This window comes from Artemia sp. Qi Xiang Cuo, chromosome 7 (assembly GCF_049724085.1).
Source record: "Artemia sp. Qi Xiang Cuo chromosome 7, ASM4972408v1, whole genome shotgun sequence".
Taxonomy (NCBI): Eukaryota; Metazoa; Arthropoda; class Branchiopoda; order Anostraca; family Artemiidae; genus Artemia; species Artemia sp. Qi Xiang Cuo.
The window spans coordinates 55,462,984-55,483,627 of record NC_142800.1 but is presented as its reverse complement, the minus strand read 5'-3'; the positions used below and the strand labels follow the sequence as shown (position 1 = coordinate 55,483,627).

Sequence of the window (20,644 nt, the reverse complement as noted above, 5' to 3'; positions counted from 1 at the left end):
TCAAAAAAAAAAAAAAAAAACCATGAGAAGGGAGTAAAAGCCATATCATCTAACATAGTCGTAGAAATTGGTAGAAGTCCACTTCAAGATCAGCAAACAAAAGGTGGTCAATCAGTATCTAACATCAATCAATTTACTCCTCCCCTCAAACAACTTCCTTATTTTTATCTGTTATACTTAAAAAAAAACGGTCTATTGAAATGAAAGCGACGAAAATGGGATCTACGAACTATAGGGCATTTAACATTTACACAAAGTGAAACTCGCCTTAAACTAGACACAACTTGTAAAAATAATTCCAGTGAGAACTCACATAAGGAAATCCTAGTTAGTATACAGAAAAAAAATATATATACACCTGACATATGATAAAAGGTTTTATAGTTAAATCAATTTAGATCACGATTAAATATTTGAGACGCTGATAAAAGCACGAAAAAAAACGCCCAATTAAATACTTCTTTTTTATACAAATAGTTCTTAAGCTATAATAATTAAAAAAAAATCAGTTACAAATAAAAATAGCTTTAAAGCTTCAAATTTTATGTGTCGTGAATTGAGCATAGCGCCAGTCGGTTCAGGCGAGAAATTGTCAATCAACTTTAAATCAGTATTCTGAGCCAATTGACATTTTTTTTTTCCTAAATTACCAGCCAAGGGTATTTTAACAGTAACACAAAAATATATTGAAGTCTTCGTTAACAAAGACTAGATGAGAATTTAAAAAGAAGAGCTTACAAGGTTTGAATACTTCAAGATCTGGCCTTTTTTTTCATTTGAGCCTTACTTTTCACAAAAACTGGTTTTTCATTTGAGCCTTACTTACTTAAGTAATTAGTTCCTCCCAACAAATAATCTTACATCCTCCGCCAGGGTCGTATCCAGGATTTTTTTTTTCGGAAGGTTTTATTGAAGGAATTTTTTTTTGGGAGGGGGGGGAGGATTACAAAAAAAGCACATCAAAAATTTTTTTTTATTTATTTTTGTTACGTTTTCACGAGTCGGACAAACATTTCCGGGGGGAGGGTGAAAACCCCCTACCTCCCCCCCCCTCCGTTATCTGCCCAATTTAAAAGCAAGCTGGAAAATGACAGCAAACTTGTTATCCAGACCAAAGCTCTCACAACTATGGGCTAATAAACATTAAACAAATCAATTACCGACAGAGGATACGATAAAAATATAGAAAACCCACAAAACACTTCGAAGACGTTCTTTGAAAGTGGTAAATAAGCAGTACTGTAAAACTGAGGTACCACATTACAATCTATCATCAACCGACCAGAATTTAGCTGCATTAGATGATCACTTTGTTGCATAATTTTTAGCTTAGCAATTTTCAAATATTTTCTTTTTTTCTAATTGATAAAATCAATTTAGACAGTTTTTAAGTATAAAAATAACCATGAGGGCTCATATTCTGGATTTTGATCTCAATGAAAACAGGTATTCCAGTGATCCAGATTGTTGCTTGTAATCCAGCGCTCAACAATCTAATAGTATATGAAAGTTACATTTCGGGAAAAATTTTCAAACTCAAATTCACGCTTCCTAATTTGTATTGCTTCCACAAAAGTTAGACTCGCTGAGACTACTCTCAGAACCCAAATTAATAATCTTGCTTAGTGCGACCACTGTCGCTTCCAAATGGCAAACAACTTAAAAGACAATCATTGAAAATCAAATTCCCACAATAAAACCATTAGGAAATAATAACAACAATCCTTTGTCAATTTATAATTCAATCGCCAAAGAAAAATACCTATGCTAATGAAGTAAATATTCCTGTCGACCACAAACATTCTAGTATTTAAAGTACTGTTTTATCTCCCCTGAAAAAGGTGTCTTTTGTGTGGCGTAAATTTCAACAAACGTGTGGCATATGAAATATTTTTCTAATATTTTTACAGCTACGATGCCAATTGAGTATCCACGAAAAGGCTTACAGATTTGACTCAAGGACTTTGTGAATGTCAAATCCTTCGCCCTGTTTGGGGATCCCTTCTCTGGGGTTATATAAGCTTTTTGTAACTTGCAAGAATCCACCTTACTATAAATAATTAGAATTCAATTTAATCACTATATTTATTAAAATTGACGGGCAAATTCCAACATGCTGTTATTATGCTTGTCATTCGAAACAAAATATTAAATACACTGAAATAACAAATCTGGGTCAGAGAGTCAGTCAATTTATGTAGAAGAAAAACGTTAAAAGTAAACCCTGAAGAGTTTAAACCTTAGAAAGGGCAATTAACAAAGCATGTTAAGAAAGTTTAAATCAATAGCTACATAGATAGATTCAGTCAAATCCATTAAGGGGGCTCGAGGAGAGGGACGCTCCAACTAACAAAATAAGCGAATTTTCAGCCCCGGTCTCGTGATGTAATATGGAGATTTCAGAACTAGAGTTCTACCTGATTTTCTCACTTCATTCGCATATTTTTTTTTATAACTAAGTGATTATGCTAATGGATAACTAACATGACACCCGCCATTTGTTTTTTTTTTGTTTTTTTTACTGTCAGTGCTTGAACGTTAGTTTTGAAACAAACTTATACTTATCTAGACCAAATTTTGTTCTTGAAAAAGAAAGTGTAGCAGTAAAAAAAAAAAAAAAAAAAAAAAAAAAAAAAAAAAAAAAAAAAAAAAAAAAAGGTTATAAAGGGAGGCAATTTTTAGAAACCTCAATTGTTCAACGACATTTCAAGGTCGTGTTAGCAATGTTTACTCAAAAGCTAAGTTGTTTCATAAGCCTCTTTATTGCGTTTACTTTCCAACAAGATTTATTTAGTTGATATGTCTTGGCCCATCTTCAAAGGAATTCAGCCACCTGTCCTCTCCCCCCCCCCTAATTCTAGATTTAATAGCAGAAAAAAAAAAGTGTTTATTATGCCAAATCAGAGCATGGGAAAAGATTAGAGTAAACCCAGGTTCGTCTCCGAAAAAAAAGGCAACGCCATCTAGTATTATCCAGTAAATTCAAAAACTAATTTCAAAAACTCCAATACGAAACCTAACTTCATGGCTCGTTTTTTTTTTTTTTTTTTTTTTATGTTACTCTATATTGAGACGAAGATATATGGTAATTCTACAATAAACGCACATCCATTTTAAAAATAACTTATGATCTGCAGACAAACTAGCCCTACCTATTATTCCTGAAAATTATATAATACAAAATGAGCTTACAAGCTGAAGGATATGCCTTCTTTTTGAAAATTTGTTATTGGATTTATATTTATAAAAAAATTAAATTATGGTCAAAATTTCAAGAAGTTAGAATTGAACTTTCACATGGTTTGGTGCTGCAGTGAGTTGTTGGTAGTAGTAGCAGTGTTAGTATATTCATCTTGAATTTGTCAACTTATGGCAGCACTGTTAGTTATGGATCCTTATTCCACAAGCTCAAGCGCCAACGATTCCCTACTATTCTGTTTCCTATTATGTTTGGTGCCGAACCATCGACACTCTTCCATGAACACCCAGCTTTTAAGGGAGGAGTACCATTTCTCAATTTGCGCAAAAACTGTGCGCAGGGACAAACGTGACGAGTCACGAGAAAAGGGAAGGAACAAAAATTTATAGGTTTAGGGTCGGTAATTGGTCCTAATAGTAGGATAACATGCCTTCAATGATGGCAGAGTTTTTCTTTTCCAATTTTTCCTTATTTGTTTTTATATTTTTAAATATTCTTCTCGTGAGAATAATATGAAAGATAAAACAAATTATTTCTTAATTCACACAATAAAATGCCCCCCCCCCCCACGACCACTCATTACACTAAGCAATTGAAAAATCTTAGCAAAAAAATTGAGCAATAATAGCCTGCAGTTTTATGGGGAGGGGGGTGGGGGGGGTTAGAGCTATATTAGTTGTTATTTTGTTTTCTTAACAAAATATGATTTTATGATAGTTAGCTTAACCTCGTTTAGTATGACAACAGACGTAGTTAAATAGATCATTATTCAAAGTTTATCCATAAGTATTGTTAACCTTTTCTAAAGTTCAAACAACAGGCAGTAAAACAGTCATATGGTTGATTTGTACTTGCTACTATATACAAGGAGCAGCAGCCTATCCGACCCAGACTTGACAAAAAAAAGGATGATGCAGTCTATCTGTAAAAAAAAAAAGTACACAATTTAAAAGAGACGAAAACAAGAAGGTTATAAAACTGATGATTAATATGGCAAAAGTCTCACACTTATAATGAGATATTTCCATCGACATTGGGTTAGGATACAAAAAGAATAAGATGTGACGTCAGAAACGGCCTTTCTCAAGCTAGAATATTTGTCTTCAATTTAAGTTGAATAAATCTCTACTTAAGTTTTGAAAAAGTTTCAAATAAAACAAATAGATAATGAAATAATTAAAATTTTCAAATATAAAGAGACACCGATGGCATAGGCATAATCAGGGAGACCTGGGATGGGAATAGATATATATTTATATATATATATATATATATATATATATATATATATATATATATATATATATATATATATATATATATATATATATATATATATATATATATATATATATATATATATATATATATATCGAAATCGGTATCTAGTTAAAAGTTTCTATGTTATGGATGTAACTCAAAAGCTCGGTGACCTACATAGAAAGCTTTCTGCAGATGCATTTTGTAATATTGGCCCTGACCACGGTCTTTTAGAGTTCTTTTCTTAGTTTAATTTAATTGCTATTGTTTGATGAGTTCTTTTTTGTTTTTCTTTTTTATTATTATGTTTATACTCCACTTGTACTACTTGTTGTCTTGTAGTTGTGGGTAATAAATTATTGATTGATTGATATTAAAGTCTATAGGCGGACAGGTGGCTGAATTTCAAAAAAAAAAAAAAAAAAAAAAAAAAAAAAAAAAAAAAAAACTGATAAAAAATATATTGAATTTCAATTAACAAATTAGGTTTCAATGAAAATTCAAAGGCACGGGCAAAGAGATACTAGCCCCCTAACAAATTAACAAATTAGGTTTCAATGAAAATTCAAAGGCACGGGCAAAGAGATACTAGCCCCCTATCCCGGGCAGATCCCATTTCATTTTTATCTGACATCCATTAGATATTACTATTGTGTTTACTTTTTGTTTCATCTTTTAGTCTTATGGAGAAGCCTTATCTACCTCACCTTCCCAAATATATATATATATATATATATATATATATATATATATATGTATACATATATATATATATTTATATATATATATATATATATATATATATATATATATATATATATATATATATATATATATATATATATATATATATATATATATATATATATATATATATATATATATATATATATATATATATATATATATAAGAGAAATGTAATTTTTTAAGTCCGAGGAACAAATTGTAGTAGTTTCAAGAGAAGATAAGCTATTCTAATTTCTAAGTTGAATTCCTACATGCGAATTCAGAAACTCAAAATCCAAGGTTGGTAAGATATTTGTATAAAGCTCCAATTCAAAGTTATTCTATAAATTACATGTGTACACTCAGAAGCAACATTTAAGTTTCATTTTGTCACTGGGGATAACATAGATAGGAAGATCTTAGGGAACTGATAAGAACAGAAACTCGGAAGCTCATCCCTGAGAATAACCTAAAGAAGAAACAACACCGAACAGACATTAACACAACATAAACAAAAATTAGCTGCATTATTTATTTTTTTTTAATTTAAAATTTAAAAATTAGCTGTACTACATGCTAACGTAACCTTAGCTACGTACTTAGCAATGCGGAAAGTTTAAATGTTCGACAAAACGAAGAAAAAAATTACAAGGTTGATTTTCAGTCAGCGGAAAACTGTTTACTAGAAAACTCCTACTTTAACCAGTTCAGTCACTGACTGAAAACCCCCTTTGTTTGGTTTTCTTTATTATCTTTATTTTTACTTTGTTTTGGTCGAACGTCAAGCACAGCCAATCTGGTCTCAGGACGCATATAGAAACAAAATAATTTTTAGTTTTAAAAAAATGTGAGGTTTTGTCTAAGAATACTTGGACCTTTAATTCAAATCCAAATTTTAATAAATACAAACCTAACTTGTTTGGAAACTTTAATTCAAGTGAGTAACATAGATGGCACCAAAAATGTAAAATGTCTATTAAAGCCACGTTAAACGCACAAGTTTCACCTCTTATCAGTGTCCCATCTTCTTTGACAGATACAGTGAGGACTAAAAATCAAATAACAGATTTACAGAGTAATACACAAAATTATATTATCTCATTGGTAAAGAATGATAAAAGCAAAAAAGGAAACAAAAATTTGTACGGCTAACAAAAAACCAATTTTAGTAATCTGTACATAAAAAACGTCAACTTATACGCTTATTTGATTACACGATAAAATGTTCAATTTTTGCGTCGCGTGGGGATGACAAAATTCACACACAATGCCACGTGCGATGTGGACACGTGCACAGAATTGCTTGAAGAAAAGAAAAAAGTCGCTACTGAGATTACAGGTCATTATTGATCCCAAGTACATCACCTATAACAGCACCAGGATCGGTACTCATGTCTTCAGAAGTTGAAGCAGATTCTGTAATTACACCAGCGGGAACACCCATGTGATGTCCACGCATATGAGGTGGAACCAATTTAGCATTCAACGATGGCTGAATTTTCAGCTCTGAAAAAAAAAAGGATGTGAGTATGAATAAGTGGAAAAGAAAATAGTTAAGAAATAAAAAATTAAAGCTGACAAACAACAACAAAAATATTTAAAATAAACCATTTACTGTACTACACAATCAGGCTTCCTTTCGCCTTTTTTTCAGCTTTGCCGTAAAATGAATTTATATATTTTTTTTTTTTAACTCAACCGTGACGGAGATAGGCAAAGGATTTAAAAAACATATATATACAAAATTGCCCAATAAATTCAAAAATAATCCTTAGGTTACCAATAACTGACCCACTAATTACTGCTGCTCATTTAAGACAGTGACACAATACAAAAGTAACTAGCCACTTCTTTTCTATAATAAGCTTAACATCGCTTAATGTGTACAATTTTTTTTGCAATCGTGCTATTTGAGCATATTTATATAGTACGAGGCATGTTTTTTAAGTAAGTACCGTTTTGCGATTCCGCCGCCACAGCGCTACGGTCGTCGTTCTGCGCATGCGTGCTGGTTACCTACATCTCTTGTCTACGCACTAACGCCATTACAGTCTGATTCTTAATTGTATACGTTGTTTACTGAGTGTTTAAGATGTCTCCGACAATCGTGAGTCCCGCCGATTGTGAAGTACGGGCGGTTATACGATTTCTTAGTGCTAAAGGCGTAAAACCGATCGATATTCATCGTTAGATCTGTGAAGTTTACGGACAAAACATTATGAGTGATGGAATGGTAAGGAAATGGGTGAGAATCCAAACAACAAACCATGGAATGGCGACATTCATCATCACCCAAAAAGGTGAAATTTATGCAAAATTTAAGCAACCGGAAAATCATGTGCACAGTTTTTTGGGACAAAAAAGGAGTATTGCTAGTGGAATTTCTGCCTCGTAATGAGACAATCAATGCAGCGTCTTATTGTGAGATATTGAACAATCTGCGTCGTGCAATCCAGAACAAAAGACGTGGCAAGTTGAATAAGGGCATCATTTTGCTGCATGACAATACCCGTCCACATGTGGCTAATCGGACCGAAGATCTCATCAAATCTTTTAAATGGGAAACTCTAGATCATCCTCCATACAGCCCTGATCTGGTGCCCAGCGACTACCATTTGTTCCTGCACTTGAAGAAATACCTGGGTGGTCAGCGTCTTCAAGACGATAACGAAGTCAAAACAGTTGTGATACAGTGGTTAACAAGTCAGGCGGAAGAATTTTATGAGGAGGGTATTCAAAAACTGGTGCCACGTTATGACAAGTGCCTCAATATTCACGGAAATTATGTAGAAAAGTAGATTAAGGTACAGGCTTTCATGTAAAAATAAAATTATTGCGATATCTTTGCACGTCTTTTTTTAATTCCAAAACGGTATTTACTTAAAAAACATGCCTCGTATATCGTGCATATTGCGCCATTTGTATTATCGTGCTATTATTACCTTATGTCTTGTGTTACATATGTACATTTATATTCTTAATTAAACCTTGGCATATAATGTAACTAATTTCTTTCCATTTCCAGAGCGCAGTCTATATTCTTTTTTTGTGACAAGTTTACAACAAATAACAATAGTAGGAGGTTAGAGCTCATCCACCATAGTTGGTCTGATATATGATGCGCTCCATTCTACACCCTATCCTCAGAAAGGAAACTCAGCACACATACCGTTATAGCAGCATCGTGTTGGATCTTTAATGAGCTCGTCTAATCAGAACCGTAGCCAAAAACAGCTTTCTAGGGCGACCTCAAGGAATGGCATCCGTCAATAAAACTATATCCTAGTTAAGAACCCACCATTGCACCGATTTGGAGCAATGAATTGTTTTTTGTCTAGTTTTGCTATGACGGACTTTTTTGGCTCTCCCCCTCTCCCTATTTTATTAACAAATTGTAGTAGTGCCTTAAAAGAGGCGACATACGACAATGTTAGTCTATTTTGGATTAAGGATGGGAAAGAATATATTTCATGGGTGGAACGTATTTGGAGCTCCGTTTACCTCTCAAATTCCCATCGTTTTAAATTACCTTGGCCCAAAGTATTTGCCCCCATAACTTTCAAGGTGGGTCCCAACTGCTTTCTACCAAGGATCAGAGAAGAGGCCTCAACAGCTAAAAATCATAATCCATGTGTCCCAATGTTCAAGATACTTGCACCATAGGTTTCAAGTCTCTTGTTAAAAATTAGCCTACTTTTCAACTGAAAAGTTGGGGTGGGGGAGGTGGTGGGGCACAAGCGTACTTTTTCCCTAAAATGATCTGGATTGAAAATTCTAGTATGATCGGGTTCCTAAAATTTACCGAATCCCTAGCCTTTTACTAAAAGATTTGATATAGAAGGGGCAGTGCATGTGAGAGGGGTATTGAATACACTTTGGCCCTAAACTCGTGCAAATTGAAAGCCTTTGTGTGGTTCTGGTGCAACCAAAGAGGAGCACGCCTACCTTTCTGCATAAAAAAAATGTCACTCACAGGGGCGGCAAGTGTCGGAGGGGTCATTCCCCTAGTTTATGCTTAAAAAATACGGATTAAACGTCATAACGTAATTCTATTTCGAAGAAGATTCAACGAGCCGACATTAAAGGTAAATAGCTGGAGGCAAGGGGAGTAGCACTTTGTCTCTGAAGTTGTGCAGAGTGAGAACCATTGCACATTTCCGATTCAAACAAGGTATTAGATGGGTTGACAATTTTCAGGCCTATAGACTCTACCAGCCACTCCATCTACAGCCAGACCAATGAGAATATCGCCACCACATCCCTCGAATTCCCCCAAGAGAAGAAACCACAATACAGCCACAAAGGCCGGACGAGACTTAGGTCAAGTTAAGTTATTCTGCCTTTTTAACATTTTCACGAGGAGAAGACTAAGTACAGCCTGGACTTGGCTCGTTTTTGCACAGAATCAGGACTTCACTTATTTTGCAGTCATTATCATTTCGAACCTCTCTTTATGCTTTAGTGCATAAATAATTAAATATAACCTACTGACTTTCGCGGCAAAAGCCAAAGGAAATAATGAAGCACCAAAAAGCCAATGTTTCATTCAAACAAACGACATTGTTCATATATTCCTTATAAACAAGTTCCTCAAGAAACAAAAACCCTCAACTATCAAAGACTGTCGCATTTATTTTTACCATGGAGGCCTCCATTTTCTAAACATCTTCTCCAACCTTTAAATAGGCCTTGGTTAAAACGGGTATTGGAAAAAGACTACACTGTAGCACCTACAACAGAGACAAACCGACTCTCTATCCTTGAAAACCATCAAATTATAGCTGTGTCACTAGTTTACTTCATTTATTTTTTTTGTACGAAAATTTATTATCTGCAAGTCACTTTCAAATACCTCTTTGTAGCGCCACTTTTCCAAACTAATAACACGGAAACTGAAAGATCATTCAAAGTAATTACGATTATGCCCTGCTAACTGCGCCTCCCATTTCTCTTCGAAAGACAGTAACATAGGCGCTGGAGAAGAGATATATTCAAAGGCAGAAGCAGAGGTTCAGATAGTGGAAGCCTAATGGCAAAATCCTGAAAAAAACAATATTTGATAGCTGAGGAGTTTTATGGATGGCAGCCCTGATTCCAGGATCCCTGAAGGCAGTTAATAAACTGTCTTAACTTGGAGAGAAAAGTTTGGGTGAAGTTTCAGCTTCTCTTGGAATCAATGCCATAGGAACGCCATTAGTAAAATTTCACCAGATTCTAAACCACTTTTTATCGGAGTTATGACCAATTTTAATAGAATCTTTAATGTCTTCCAATTGGGAGGAGACAAGGGTGGAGCTAAGACAATGAAACCTGCCTTAAACCTAATTTGTCCTGCTGATTTATTCCTGTATGTTTCTTCCATCTAGCACAAAAGTTATCGAAGTTCATTCATGATAGGTCAGCAGGCCGGAGGAGGGGAAGGTTGAAGACAGAATCTTGAAAGCCCTACCTTAAACCATATAGTGTGCTATAGTCCTATCCATTCCTGTACGTTATTCCCGCAGCAAAATGGCTTATCGCATCAGGGAAAACTCCCTTTTGAGAAATGTTTATTAAACATCAATTAATTAAACCAAACTTTGTCCAAGGGGTAATGGGACTCTTAAGAATGGGACTTAAATTATTGCATGCTGCCTAAAATATAAGCAATTAGAGTAAAACTCAATTAAAGCAAGAATGAATAAAAAAGTGGAAGATGACACTTTTCCAATCAGAATATATAGTTAATAGTTACACCAAACTCAAATTCTGTCACAAGAAAACATCAATGTCATTGTAAAGGAACTTTTCACACTGAATTTTGGAATACGATCAAGAATTTTTCACCACCCGAATTTTAGTATCATGACTTTGAAAGTAAAATTTTTCGTTAGTTTTTTAAATATTCAAAAGTAAAACGTCACTGTATAGGAAAACACTAAGAACTCTAAGAAAAAAATCCTTCCAACATATGATTACACAAAAGCTGCAAGTGCCAGACAATTTTCTTCGGTTGACGTCATTCTTTGCGATTTTAACATACATAGCTACATAAGTTATATTTCCAAAATAATTTCTTTGTGTTTTTTTTTTTTTTTTTTTTTTTGTAAAGACCTTAGCACAACTTTAGACTTTGTTCAGGCTGTGTTCTGATGACAAACGTTTTGAAAAAAACTTCCCTATTCTTTGCTTACTTTTGAAAGGCAGACTAACACAGCCGTACTTTATAATGAGGCGATTCTCATCTAATTTTCATTAAAAAATTTAATTTACGCAACAGTGGTGACAAAATGAATTTATGCCGTTTACTTTTTTTTTAATAATAATAAATAAATAAATAAATAAAAACTCCAGTTCCCTTTGTCTCGGTTAAGTCAGAGAACATACTTAAAAGATATTTTATAGAGCTAATTTCAAAGATATCAAGTTTTTTTTTACATACAGCCCTTTTCTTGACATTATGAAGTGAAAACTTTCTGTGATTCAAACTTTCAGCTTGATATTGTGATTCTAGACAGAAGAGTCAGATACGAGTCTCCAATTTAGTCCCCTTTTTTACATTGCGTCTTCCAGTGAGGGGTTGTTTAAACCAAACAAAATGTTTGGGTTTTTTTCATCGTTTGAGTTAAATATTTAGATCTAGTGTGTAAAGAACAATTTCTTCCTCTATTTTTAAATTGCACATTTCAGATACAGCTAATATTGAGAGCCGTTCTTTACGAAAAATTATCCAAGAAAAAAAATCAATTGAAGTTATTGTTTAACCTTTAACCTCTAAAAAAATTCACTCTTGATTTTTCCTTATTCTTACAAGGTTGAAAATATGGCCTATTACTCTGAATAATCTCAATCCTCTGAGACGGAAGCAAGATCCAAGAGCAAAATGACAAGGCTCACCGTCAACACGGCTTCTATAGCTCTTCTCAGCTGCACACAGTAGATTTTTCAGAAACGAGTCCGGTTTCCGCCGCAGTTCCAAGAGATTCGGGCCATTATAAATCAGTAAATGAATAAAAATTACCTTGCTCAGTAAAGTTGAACAAAGGTGGGGGATCCTTTCCTCCAGGCAGTCGGTAATTTGGATCACGAAGCTCTTCAAAGAAATGATGGGCACATGCCTTAAGTGGCGTGATCCTAGCCGAAGGTGTGTACTCCAGAAGTTCTGATACTAACATAATAGCTTCAAGCGGGGTCCGGGTGCGAAATACCTACAAAGTTAAAACTAAATAATGTACTTATCAGTTATATAATACACTCGAGAAGTGAAGTTTGGTTAATGATAATGAAATAAAACAAAATATGATGAAAATATAATATTTTAGAAACAAATTTCGGCTATATATTTGCACATTAGCGGGTGGGGGGTAAAGCGTAACATATGTTAAATACATAACCTAACCTAACCAAAATATCAACTAAATACTTAAATAAAATATAGGTACCATTTATTTGCTAACTAAGCCAAAGCTATTTTTCTGGTATAAAGAAGTTGCTTGACCAGTTTCTTGTGTCATGTTCGCATCATTGGCGACCGAAATTCTCGAGTGTGTATTATATAACCGACAAGTACCCTAAATAAAAACATTTTTTATTTGTGTATTAAAAACAATAGGTTTGAATTCACGATAATTATTTTCTCAATTTAAGGTTCATATGGGTTTTATTGCTTTATACTGAATCCGAACAAACTTCAAATAGAAGTTTATTTATTTGAATCATATAAATTGATTCTCCTCTCCCTAGAAAATGTTTTAAGAATGTTTCACAATGATTCATTATGCAAAAAAAAACAGTAATTATACCGCCAAAGTAAAATAATAACCAACGAAAGACGTAGGCGATAAGTATAAAAACTAAGAATAAGAAACAAAACAAAGAAAATAGAATTAATCGAATTTTCCTAAAGATTATATAAAATTACAAGCCAAGTAACGTGAAGCCAAAAAAAGCTGAGCCCCCCACCCCCTAAGAATTCCTGTGTCGATCAACCTATCCATGAAAAAATACTGCATTTAAATTAAGTTGAAAAGAACATAAATGTGCGCAATGCAATTATCCCAGAAAAATTAAAACAAAAAACGCAAATAAAAGAAATAATACACATATGGTTGTTTACAGAATAAAAGGAAGAAGCAATGAGACGGCTGTAATTGAGCACTACCTCAAAGGCGGCAAGTCAGATGTACCATCACCATAAGAAATACAAAATAGAAACAGTCGCAATGAATCTTTGTTCTGTTTTGTTTTATCCGGAATAATACTAACTTCTTGTTTAAACAAGTGACTATTGATTGGATGCCCTGAAGTGTAATGCCTGAATTTTTTCTTTGTTGCACACTTCAGCTTTTTGAATATTTTACAAAATAAACACCTTTTTTTCGACAAAACGTTTGAAGAACCTCACTTTCAGCCACAGAATCCCTTAATGCGTTAACTGAAACGAGTGACCGTTGCTTGTTATTATCCCTTCATTGCCACACCTATTTTTTTCCAGACAAAAATTTACTTACTAAGGGGTTAAGTGAACTATTAAAATATGCTAGTTAAATATACTAATTTGTGAATCAGTGCATACTGAATTTAGTAGATACGAAAAAAAAAACTAAGGGAGCAATTGAAAAAAATGGTCTTCATGCCAAGGTTTTACGTGCAGGAAAATATGTTAGTTTATTATAAGTTCAAAACCTTATAAATTAAATCTAAAAACTAATAAAATAGTTGGTTTCTTGTTCCTCACTGACGTTTTAAAAGCTAAATCAAATTAATAAGAATGTGTCAAATGCGTCCAAGCATAGCAAAATTCTCGTCCCAAAGAGAATTTGTGGGATATTTTTTCAAGTTATTCTAGAAGACTGTTTTATTGTAAAGAATAAAAAAGAAAAAAGAAGACATATTTTTAAAAGGCATACTAATCCTAAATTTAATTAGTATTGTCTGTCGATTTAATCCTCTAATAGCTTTCAGAGCTTAAAGTTGTAGTTATAGACATTTCGAAAACCCTTTTTTAGGATGTTAGGCATGCTGGACACATTCTATAGCACGAAATCCCCCAACCACTGAAAAACAAAACTAGTAACAATCTTTGTCTTTTACACATAAAAATCATTGCATTTTTTATTATTCTTCCCATGAATACCTTTTGCTTAATTTTCTCCAGATACAAATTCGAAATATTACAATTTTATTACTAAATCAATCACATCAAGAAACCATAGTTAATAGCCACGTGATCAAACCCTTTACATATACGTGTTTATGTTCTACAAACCATAGACACTGAAAAAGCGAGCCAAACTCAATAACAGCCATTGATTTTTTAATAAAAACCTGGCTCAGGTTAAATAGATACAAGAGTTATAACTAAAATTTGTTCTACTCTGTTTATATGTATTTTGTTAAATCCTTTATTCCTTTGTAAAAGTCTTATATACAACAAGTATACTGTGTAATTTAAAAATGTTTGAAATTCGGGCAAGAAAGACCGGGTATTTTATATTACATACTGTTCTCCAACTCAACTTCACATTTAGCTTACTATGCAACGAAAGCAATGCAAGTACAAAAATTACGCGACGACGGTTGATCTTTAATCAGTGTTCATAAACATAAACACTCTAATCCTGAAGTTCTCAAATTATTGCTTTGCTTAGATAAAAGTACGGCTGAGGCGAGGTCCAAACTTTTAAAAACTCTGGACTAAAAAAGATCAAGTTGATAAAGCAAGCATTCTTTAATAAGGTTTCTTGACCCTTTGTAGCTCTTTGTACTGACCAGGATGGTAACTTATGTAACAGAAATTGTACAAAAGGGAAACAACCAAAAAATTACTTGATGTGTCTTTGTTTGGTTCTGTGTTTTTGCTGTTGTTTGTCAATTGACGATCAGTTGTATGTCAAACGAAGCCTTTGTTAAATGTCAATTGGAAAACCTTTCTTAAATAAACTCAGAAAACCTGCAAGAGGACCTGCTTCCATTGTCTAGACACAAACTTGAGAAGTATCATCATTCTCTTTATGATTTAGCAACTTCAAAAGATAAGTCCTCCAAAGCTTGTGTTTTTCATCATTGGAAGTCTGATTTTCGACAATGGAAAATGATAATATAAATACGCGACGTGGCATCATAACATATTTCCATGTTGGTTCATTCCTACAGGAATGAACCAACAAGAAACTATTTCTTAACTCCTCCAAGCTTTAAATGTATAAGGTTTACAGCCATATATGAAAATTTGGGAGCTAATATTTTAAAAACTTTTCCGATAAATGTCAATATACATCAGTAGCATTTTTATGGCGTCTAGTTTAAGCTAGCAGGAATTTTTTGCCAATCAAATCTTTCATAATTGGGACAAACACTAAATTGGCAGTTTTTAACATTAACCACTATAGCAAGGGATAAAAAAAAAATCCTTTTTACCCCTATTTCACGCTTTCAAGAAACAGAGACTGATCACGTGACCATGGACGACACTATTTTAAGAGGAACAAAAATTAAAGAAAGCCTTATTATGAATGTCACTACCGTGCCTTTAACAATGACTTACTCTTAGTTTCTGTTTTGAATTCATCCCAATTAAGCCTTCAGATACCCGCTGAAGCATATACTGGAAAAAAGGCCCTATTTAATTACATCCCTTTAAAAACACTGATCAATAAGATTAAGAAATTTTCATGTACCTCTAGAGAAAATATTTGACAGTGATGCTACCTTTTTCTGATATCGTTCTTGGTTTTTCATGTGAAATTAGAATTTCTCTGTTCACTGTAACACTGATGATCACACAGCACTAAAACTTTTATGTCTTTTTTCATGGAACCCTCTTAGAAATATTTCGTGGAAATAATTGTATTTGTTGCTGCTTAATACTTCAGAGCCAATACCTTTATGACTGTAAATATTGCAGGTATCTTCGACTTAACAAGTCATATTAAAATACGCAACTACAATCATTATAGCGCTGCCTAAGTAAAGAGCAATGTGGGCACAATGTAATATTTTTGTGGTTTTAGACAAGGGGACTTCGTGTCGAAGGAGTGTAGTAGAAACTTCGAAAAGGGCTCATTCAATTGGAAATTTAAAGGGATAGTGTCCTTTTTAATAGTCGAAAGTTATTGGAGGGCAACTAACACCCCTCCCACGTCCACCATTTCCCCAAACAAATCCGATAAAAATTTTGAGATAGCAATTTTGTTCAACGTAGTTGAAAGGTCCGAAAATTATCTATTTGAGGATGACAGCCCCCCTTACAGCCCTCAGGCAAGGGTTGTAATTTATACCCTGAGGGCATGTAAGGTTTATATAGAAAGGGTGATCGTATAAACTTCGGAGGGGATCGTATAAACTTCGGAGGGGATCGTATAAACTTCGGGTCATTGGATTGGTAATCAGAAGTTCTAGTGTCCTTTTTAAGATTCTGAGTGATCGGAGCGTGGAAAAAAAACTTTATTGCATTCTAAAACACAAGTTTTTTACTGAAAACTAGGCTTTCTTGAGTTTTCAGAGAGTTAAAACAAATATTTACAATTCTTAAAATAAGCAAAATAGAATCCTCAGAAATATTTCCTATCGGGTCAATTTTAAGACCCCTGGGCAAATTGCATAGAAAGCTATAGTAATCTATAAGTTATAGAATACACTTGACAACGAGTATCAGCAAATGTGTCACCTGCCAATATAAAGGGTTGCATACAAGTTACAACCATAAATGACGCCAAAAAAAAACTGAGGAGAATCGCAACGAATCAAGACATGCGACAAAAAGCATAACAACAAATCACAAACGAAGGTGATGCACAACAAAAATTACGACAGGAAGAACAACACCGTCACAATGTTCGACGTCAACAGTATATATTTGTTAAAAAGCACAAAATTGTCTAAGCATTATATACACAATTATTGCTCGTTTAAAGATAGACTTCAGTTCCACTGCATCATACATCACACCAGGGAAAAGCCTTCGGCATTTTCTTAACTGGATATAGTAAAGAACATGTTTCATTGCCCTGCTGGCAGTGGGGACAAATAGGCCAGATGCTATCCATGGAAAAAGTGATTTTCCTTGTTGTCCAAGCCAACAAGGGAAATCTGCCATGGCGATTCCAATGGTGTTTTTTTTTTTCGAAATTCACATAGATTTTTTTTTCGAAATAACGTTTCACATTCAAAATGATCAAAATAATTTACCATTCCTGATTCAGCTACAAATAACAAGTTTTTCTCACTAGTCAGTTTTTATTAAACGACGTTTTTTCAATTTTTGGTTACTTGAGAGATCTTCATCAAGTTACACCAACTGTTGCATCAAAATAGTTCACAGTATTTTTTTCACTCAACTAGATTTCCTTGTCCACTTAGAATAAAGGGGGTTTATTGCGCTATCCGTGTTGCAGCGGTAGCTAGCAACCTAGTGAGAGACGATCACGTCCAATGTTAAGAAATATAATAACTCCTAAAAATAGAGTCAGATCAAAACAAAAAGTACACCATTAGAACCACCTTGTCCGAAACCCCTAAATAGGTAACTTACTGTCCCTTGGCTTGAACAAAGAGGAAACTCTATTGGCTTGAAAAACAAGATAAGTGGCAGCTACTATAGCATTCTACCTAAACCGCATCTTTTTCTTTTCTTTTTTTCTTTTCCACAGATCGCTTAGCACTGGAACATCGTAGAGAGTTGTTCAATGGCTCATTTTAAAGGAAATCAATGGGGTTAAAAACCTTTTGTAATTAAAACAAATTATTTTTAAAATAGAATCAATTTTTTCGAAAAACTGCATATTTCATATTAAAGATTGATTAATGATGCCATAATCGTAGGTTGTAGCCAGGTCGTCTCTTAGAATTAAAAGGGGATGTCGACTATGCCTTGAATTGGATGAGATATTTGCGAGATATGAGATATCATTAAGCAAATTCAATTACATTAAGGAACGAACTGTAGCCATTAAGAAATCATCATAAGTAAAAATTTCCCACACCGTATAATAAAGAGCGAACGCTGGCTCATAGTAACTGAAATATTGATTAAAAGTTGTAGTCCCAGCTTTAGTGGCAGTATTAAGATTGGTAAACTTTTCTGGGCATGGTGCAATATTTTACTTACTTACCTGCTTGATTCTCTGAATTTCGTCTCTTACTATTCAAACTAAGAAAAAGCCGTAGGCCTTTTCTTGTTTGTAATACCAATTACATGAAGGATCGATACTATAATCCGGGTTGCAGCGGTATTTATCCTAGTAAAGAGCTACAACCAAAAAAGTAGTTTCTTCTTTACAAGGTTCCAACCTATAAATTCTAATCGTCATGTTCTTCGAAACCAAAAATAAACCTATGCTGCCTCAGTGTATCTGCAAGGTCTTCCGTTTTGGTATATAAATTATTTATTTGTTTTGTAGTGTGTCCGCCATTGCTCACACAGGCTTTCGGCAAATATAAGGAGGAAGCAGAAAAACAGTCTGCTGAAAGGAAAAGACGGCTAATGGAGGATAAAAAAGATTAATACTAGATGGAAAAGGAGGACCTGCAAGATTCGTATTCTCCTCCAAGTATATGAAGCTCAGAAAATTCAACAAATTATCAAACAGTTCGTGGTAACGAACTGTCAGTAAGGAGCGACCCGGCTCAATGGTAACCGAAACTCTAGAAAACTGAATTTTGATACCAATAGATGCATCAAAAGAATCAGATTTTAATGCTGATTTCAAAAATATAGCTTTCATCAAGTTTAGTCGTACCAATCAAAAGCTACGCGCCTGAGAATATTTGGCTGATTTTATAAAAAAGGGGGAAAAACCCCCTAAAAGTTATAGAACCTCAATGAAAATCACACCATCATATTCAGCGTATCAGAGAACCCTACTGCAGAGGTTTCAAGCTCTTATCTACAAAAATGTGGAATTTTGCATTTTTTGCCAGAAGAAAGATCATGGATGCGTGTTTATTTGTTTTTTTGTTGTTTTTTTTCACTGGGGTGATCGTATCGACCCAGTGGTCCTAGAATATCGTGGGAGGGCTCATTGGAACGGAAACTAAAAGTTCTAGTACCCTTTTAAGTGACCAAAAAAATGGAGGGCAACTAGACCCCCTCCCACGGTCATTTTTTTCCCAAAGTCACCCGATCAAAATTTTGAGACAGCCATTTTGTTCAGCATGGTCGAAAATATGATAACTATGTCTTACAGGATGACTTAATCCCCCAAAGTCCCCAGGGGGAGGGCTGAAAGTTATGAACTTTACCCAATGTTAATATATAGTGTTGGTTATTGGGAAGTATACAGACGTTTTCAGGGGGGGTTTTCTGGTAGTGGGGGGGAGGGGTCGAGGGTTATGTGGGAGTATCTTTCCATGAAGGAAATTTTCATGGGGGAAGGGAAATTGCTATGAAGGGGGCGCCGGATTTCCCAGCATTATTTAAAAAAAGATCAGAAATTATATATATAAAAAAAAACAAGTTTTTCAACTGAAAGTAAGGAGCAACACCAAAACTAAAAACGACAAAAAACATTACGTATATGATTTGGTTCACCCCCTAGTCAATACCTCGCTCTTTAAGCCAAAGATTTTTTTACTACTTTCATAAGAGCTATTTATTCTAATTAACGGCCTTTGTGATTAAGGGGTCATTTTTAAAGAATGGAACAAAATTTGAACTTTAGCTTAAAAGAACAAGGTATTGACTAGCGGGCGAACCCTCTAATATACGTATTAAAAATATATGAATATACAAGTTCGTTACGTAAGTTAATTCGTAAGTTACGTATATTTATTACTAATAAAAACGCTAAATAAAATTAAACAAGTTTCGAGAAAGCCATTTAACCAAATAAAAGTAAAATTAATATTCAAATTTTGTTTTAATTATTCATGTACGGTGAGCCAAAATCAAAACCTGCGTTAATTCAAAAACGTTCAAAAATGAAATAAAAAAAAACAAGTTTTTTTAACTGAAAGTAAGGAACGACGTTAAAACTTAAAACGAAAAGAAATTATTCCGTTTATGAAAGGGGCTGTCCCCTCCTCATCGCCTCGCTCTTTACGCTCAAGTTTGACTTTCTCACAACTCTATTTTTTTAACAATGAAAAACTTTAGCGTAAAGAGTGAGGCGTTGAAGAGAATAATTTCCGTTCATTTTAAGTTTTAACGCCGTTCCTTACTTTCAGTTAAAAAAAAAAAACTTTTTTTTTTTTTTATTTTATACAAGAATAAGAACTCCAGGTTGATAATTTTTGGAAAAGAGACCAGTGAAACTGAAAAAAGCCAAGTTTATAATTTGATTGTTAACTAATAATTTGATGTATAATTTGATGCTAATTGTAGTTGAGTCAACTTTTCCTTTAAGCACAGTTGAGAAACCTGCCTTCAGAAAACTGGTTCAATGACTGTTTCCACAAACAACCCTAATATCACAAAAATCATTTTTATTCTTCTTGAGCAGATGCCGTGATATTCTGGCTCCATAGATACTACTGCTGTG

The 20,644-nt window shown here is 33.9% G+C and overlaps 1 protein-coding gene across 4 annotated transcripts in view; it reads right to left on the bottom strand.

Moving 5' to 3' along the window:
* Positions 1-5,441: 5,441 nt before the first annotated feature.
* LOC148950459 (glycogen synthase kinase-3 beta-like) overlaps positions 5,442-20,644 on the bottom strand; it is a 68,768-nt gene continuing 53,565 nt past the window's right edge. The window contains exons 7-9 of one of the 4 annotated variants that reach the window (XM_089091617.1): positions 15,712-15,771; positions 12,187-12,373; positions 5,442-6,692 (exon numbers count right to left, since the gene is read on the bottom strand). In XM_089091617.1, coding sequence (XP_088947743.1) covers positions 6,520-6,692; positions 12,187-12,373; positions 15,712-15,771 — 420 coding nt within the window. In that variant the 3' untranslated portion in view covers positions 5,442-6,519. The remainder of the gene's footprint in view (positions 6,693-12,186; positions 12,374-15,711; positions 15,772-20,644) is intronic. The other 3 variants (XM_089091619.1, XM_089091618.1, XM_089091620.1) reach the window with 3 other exon arrangements.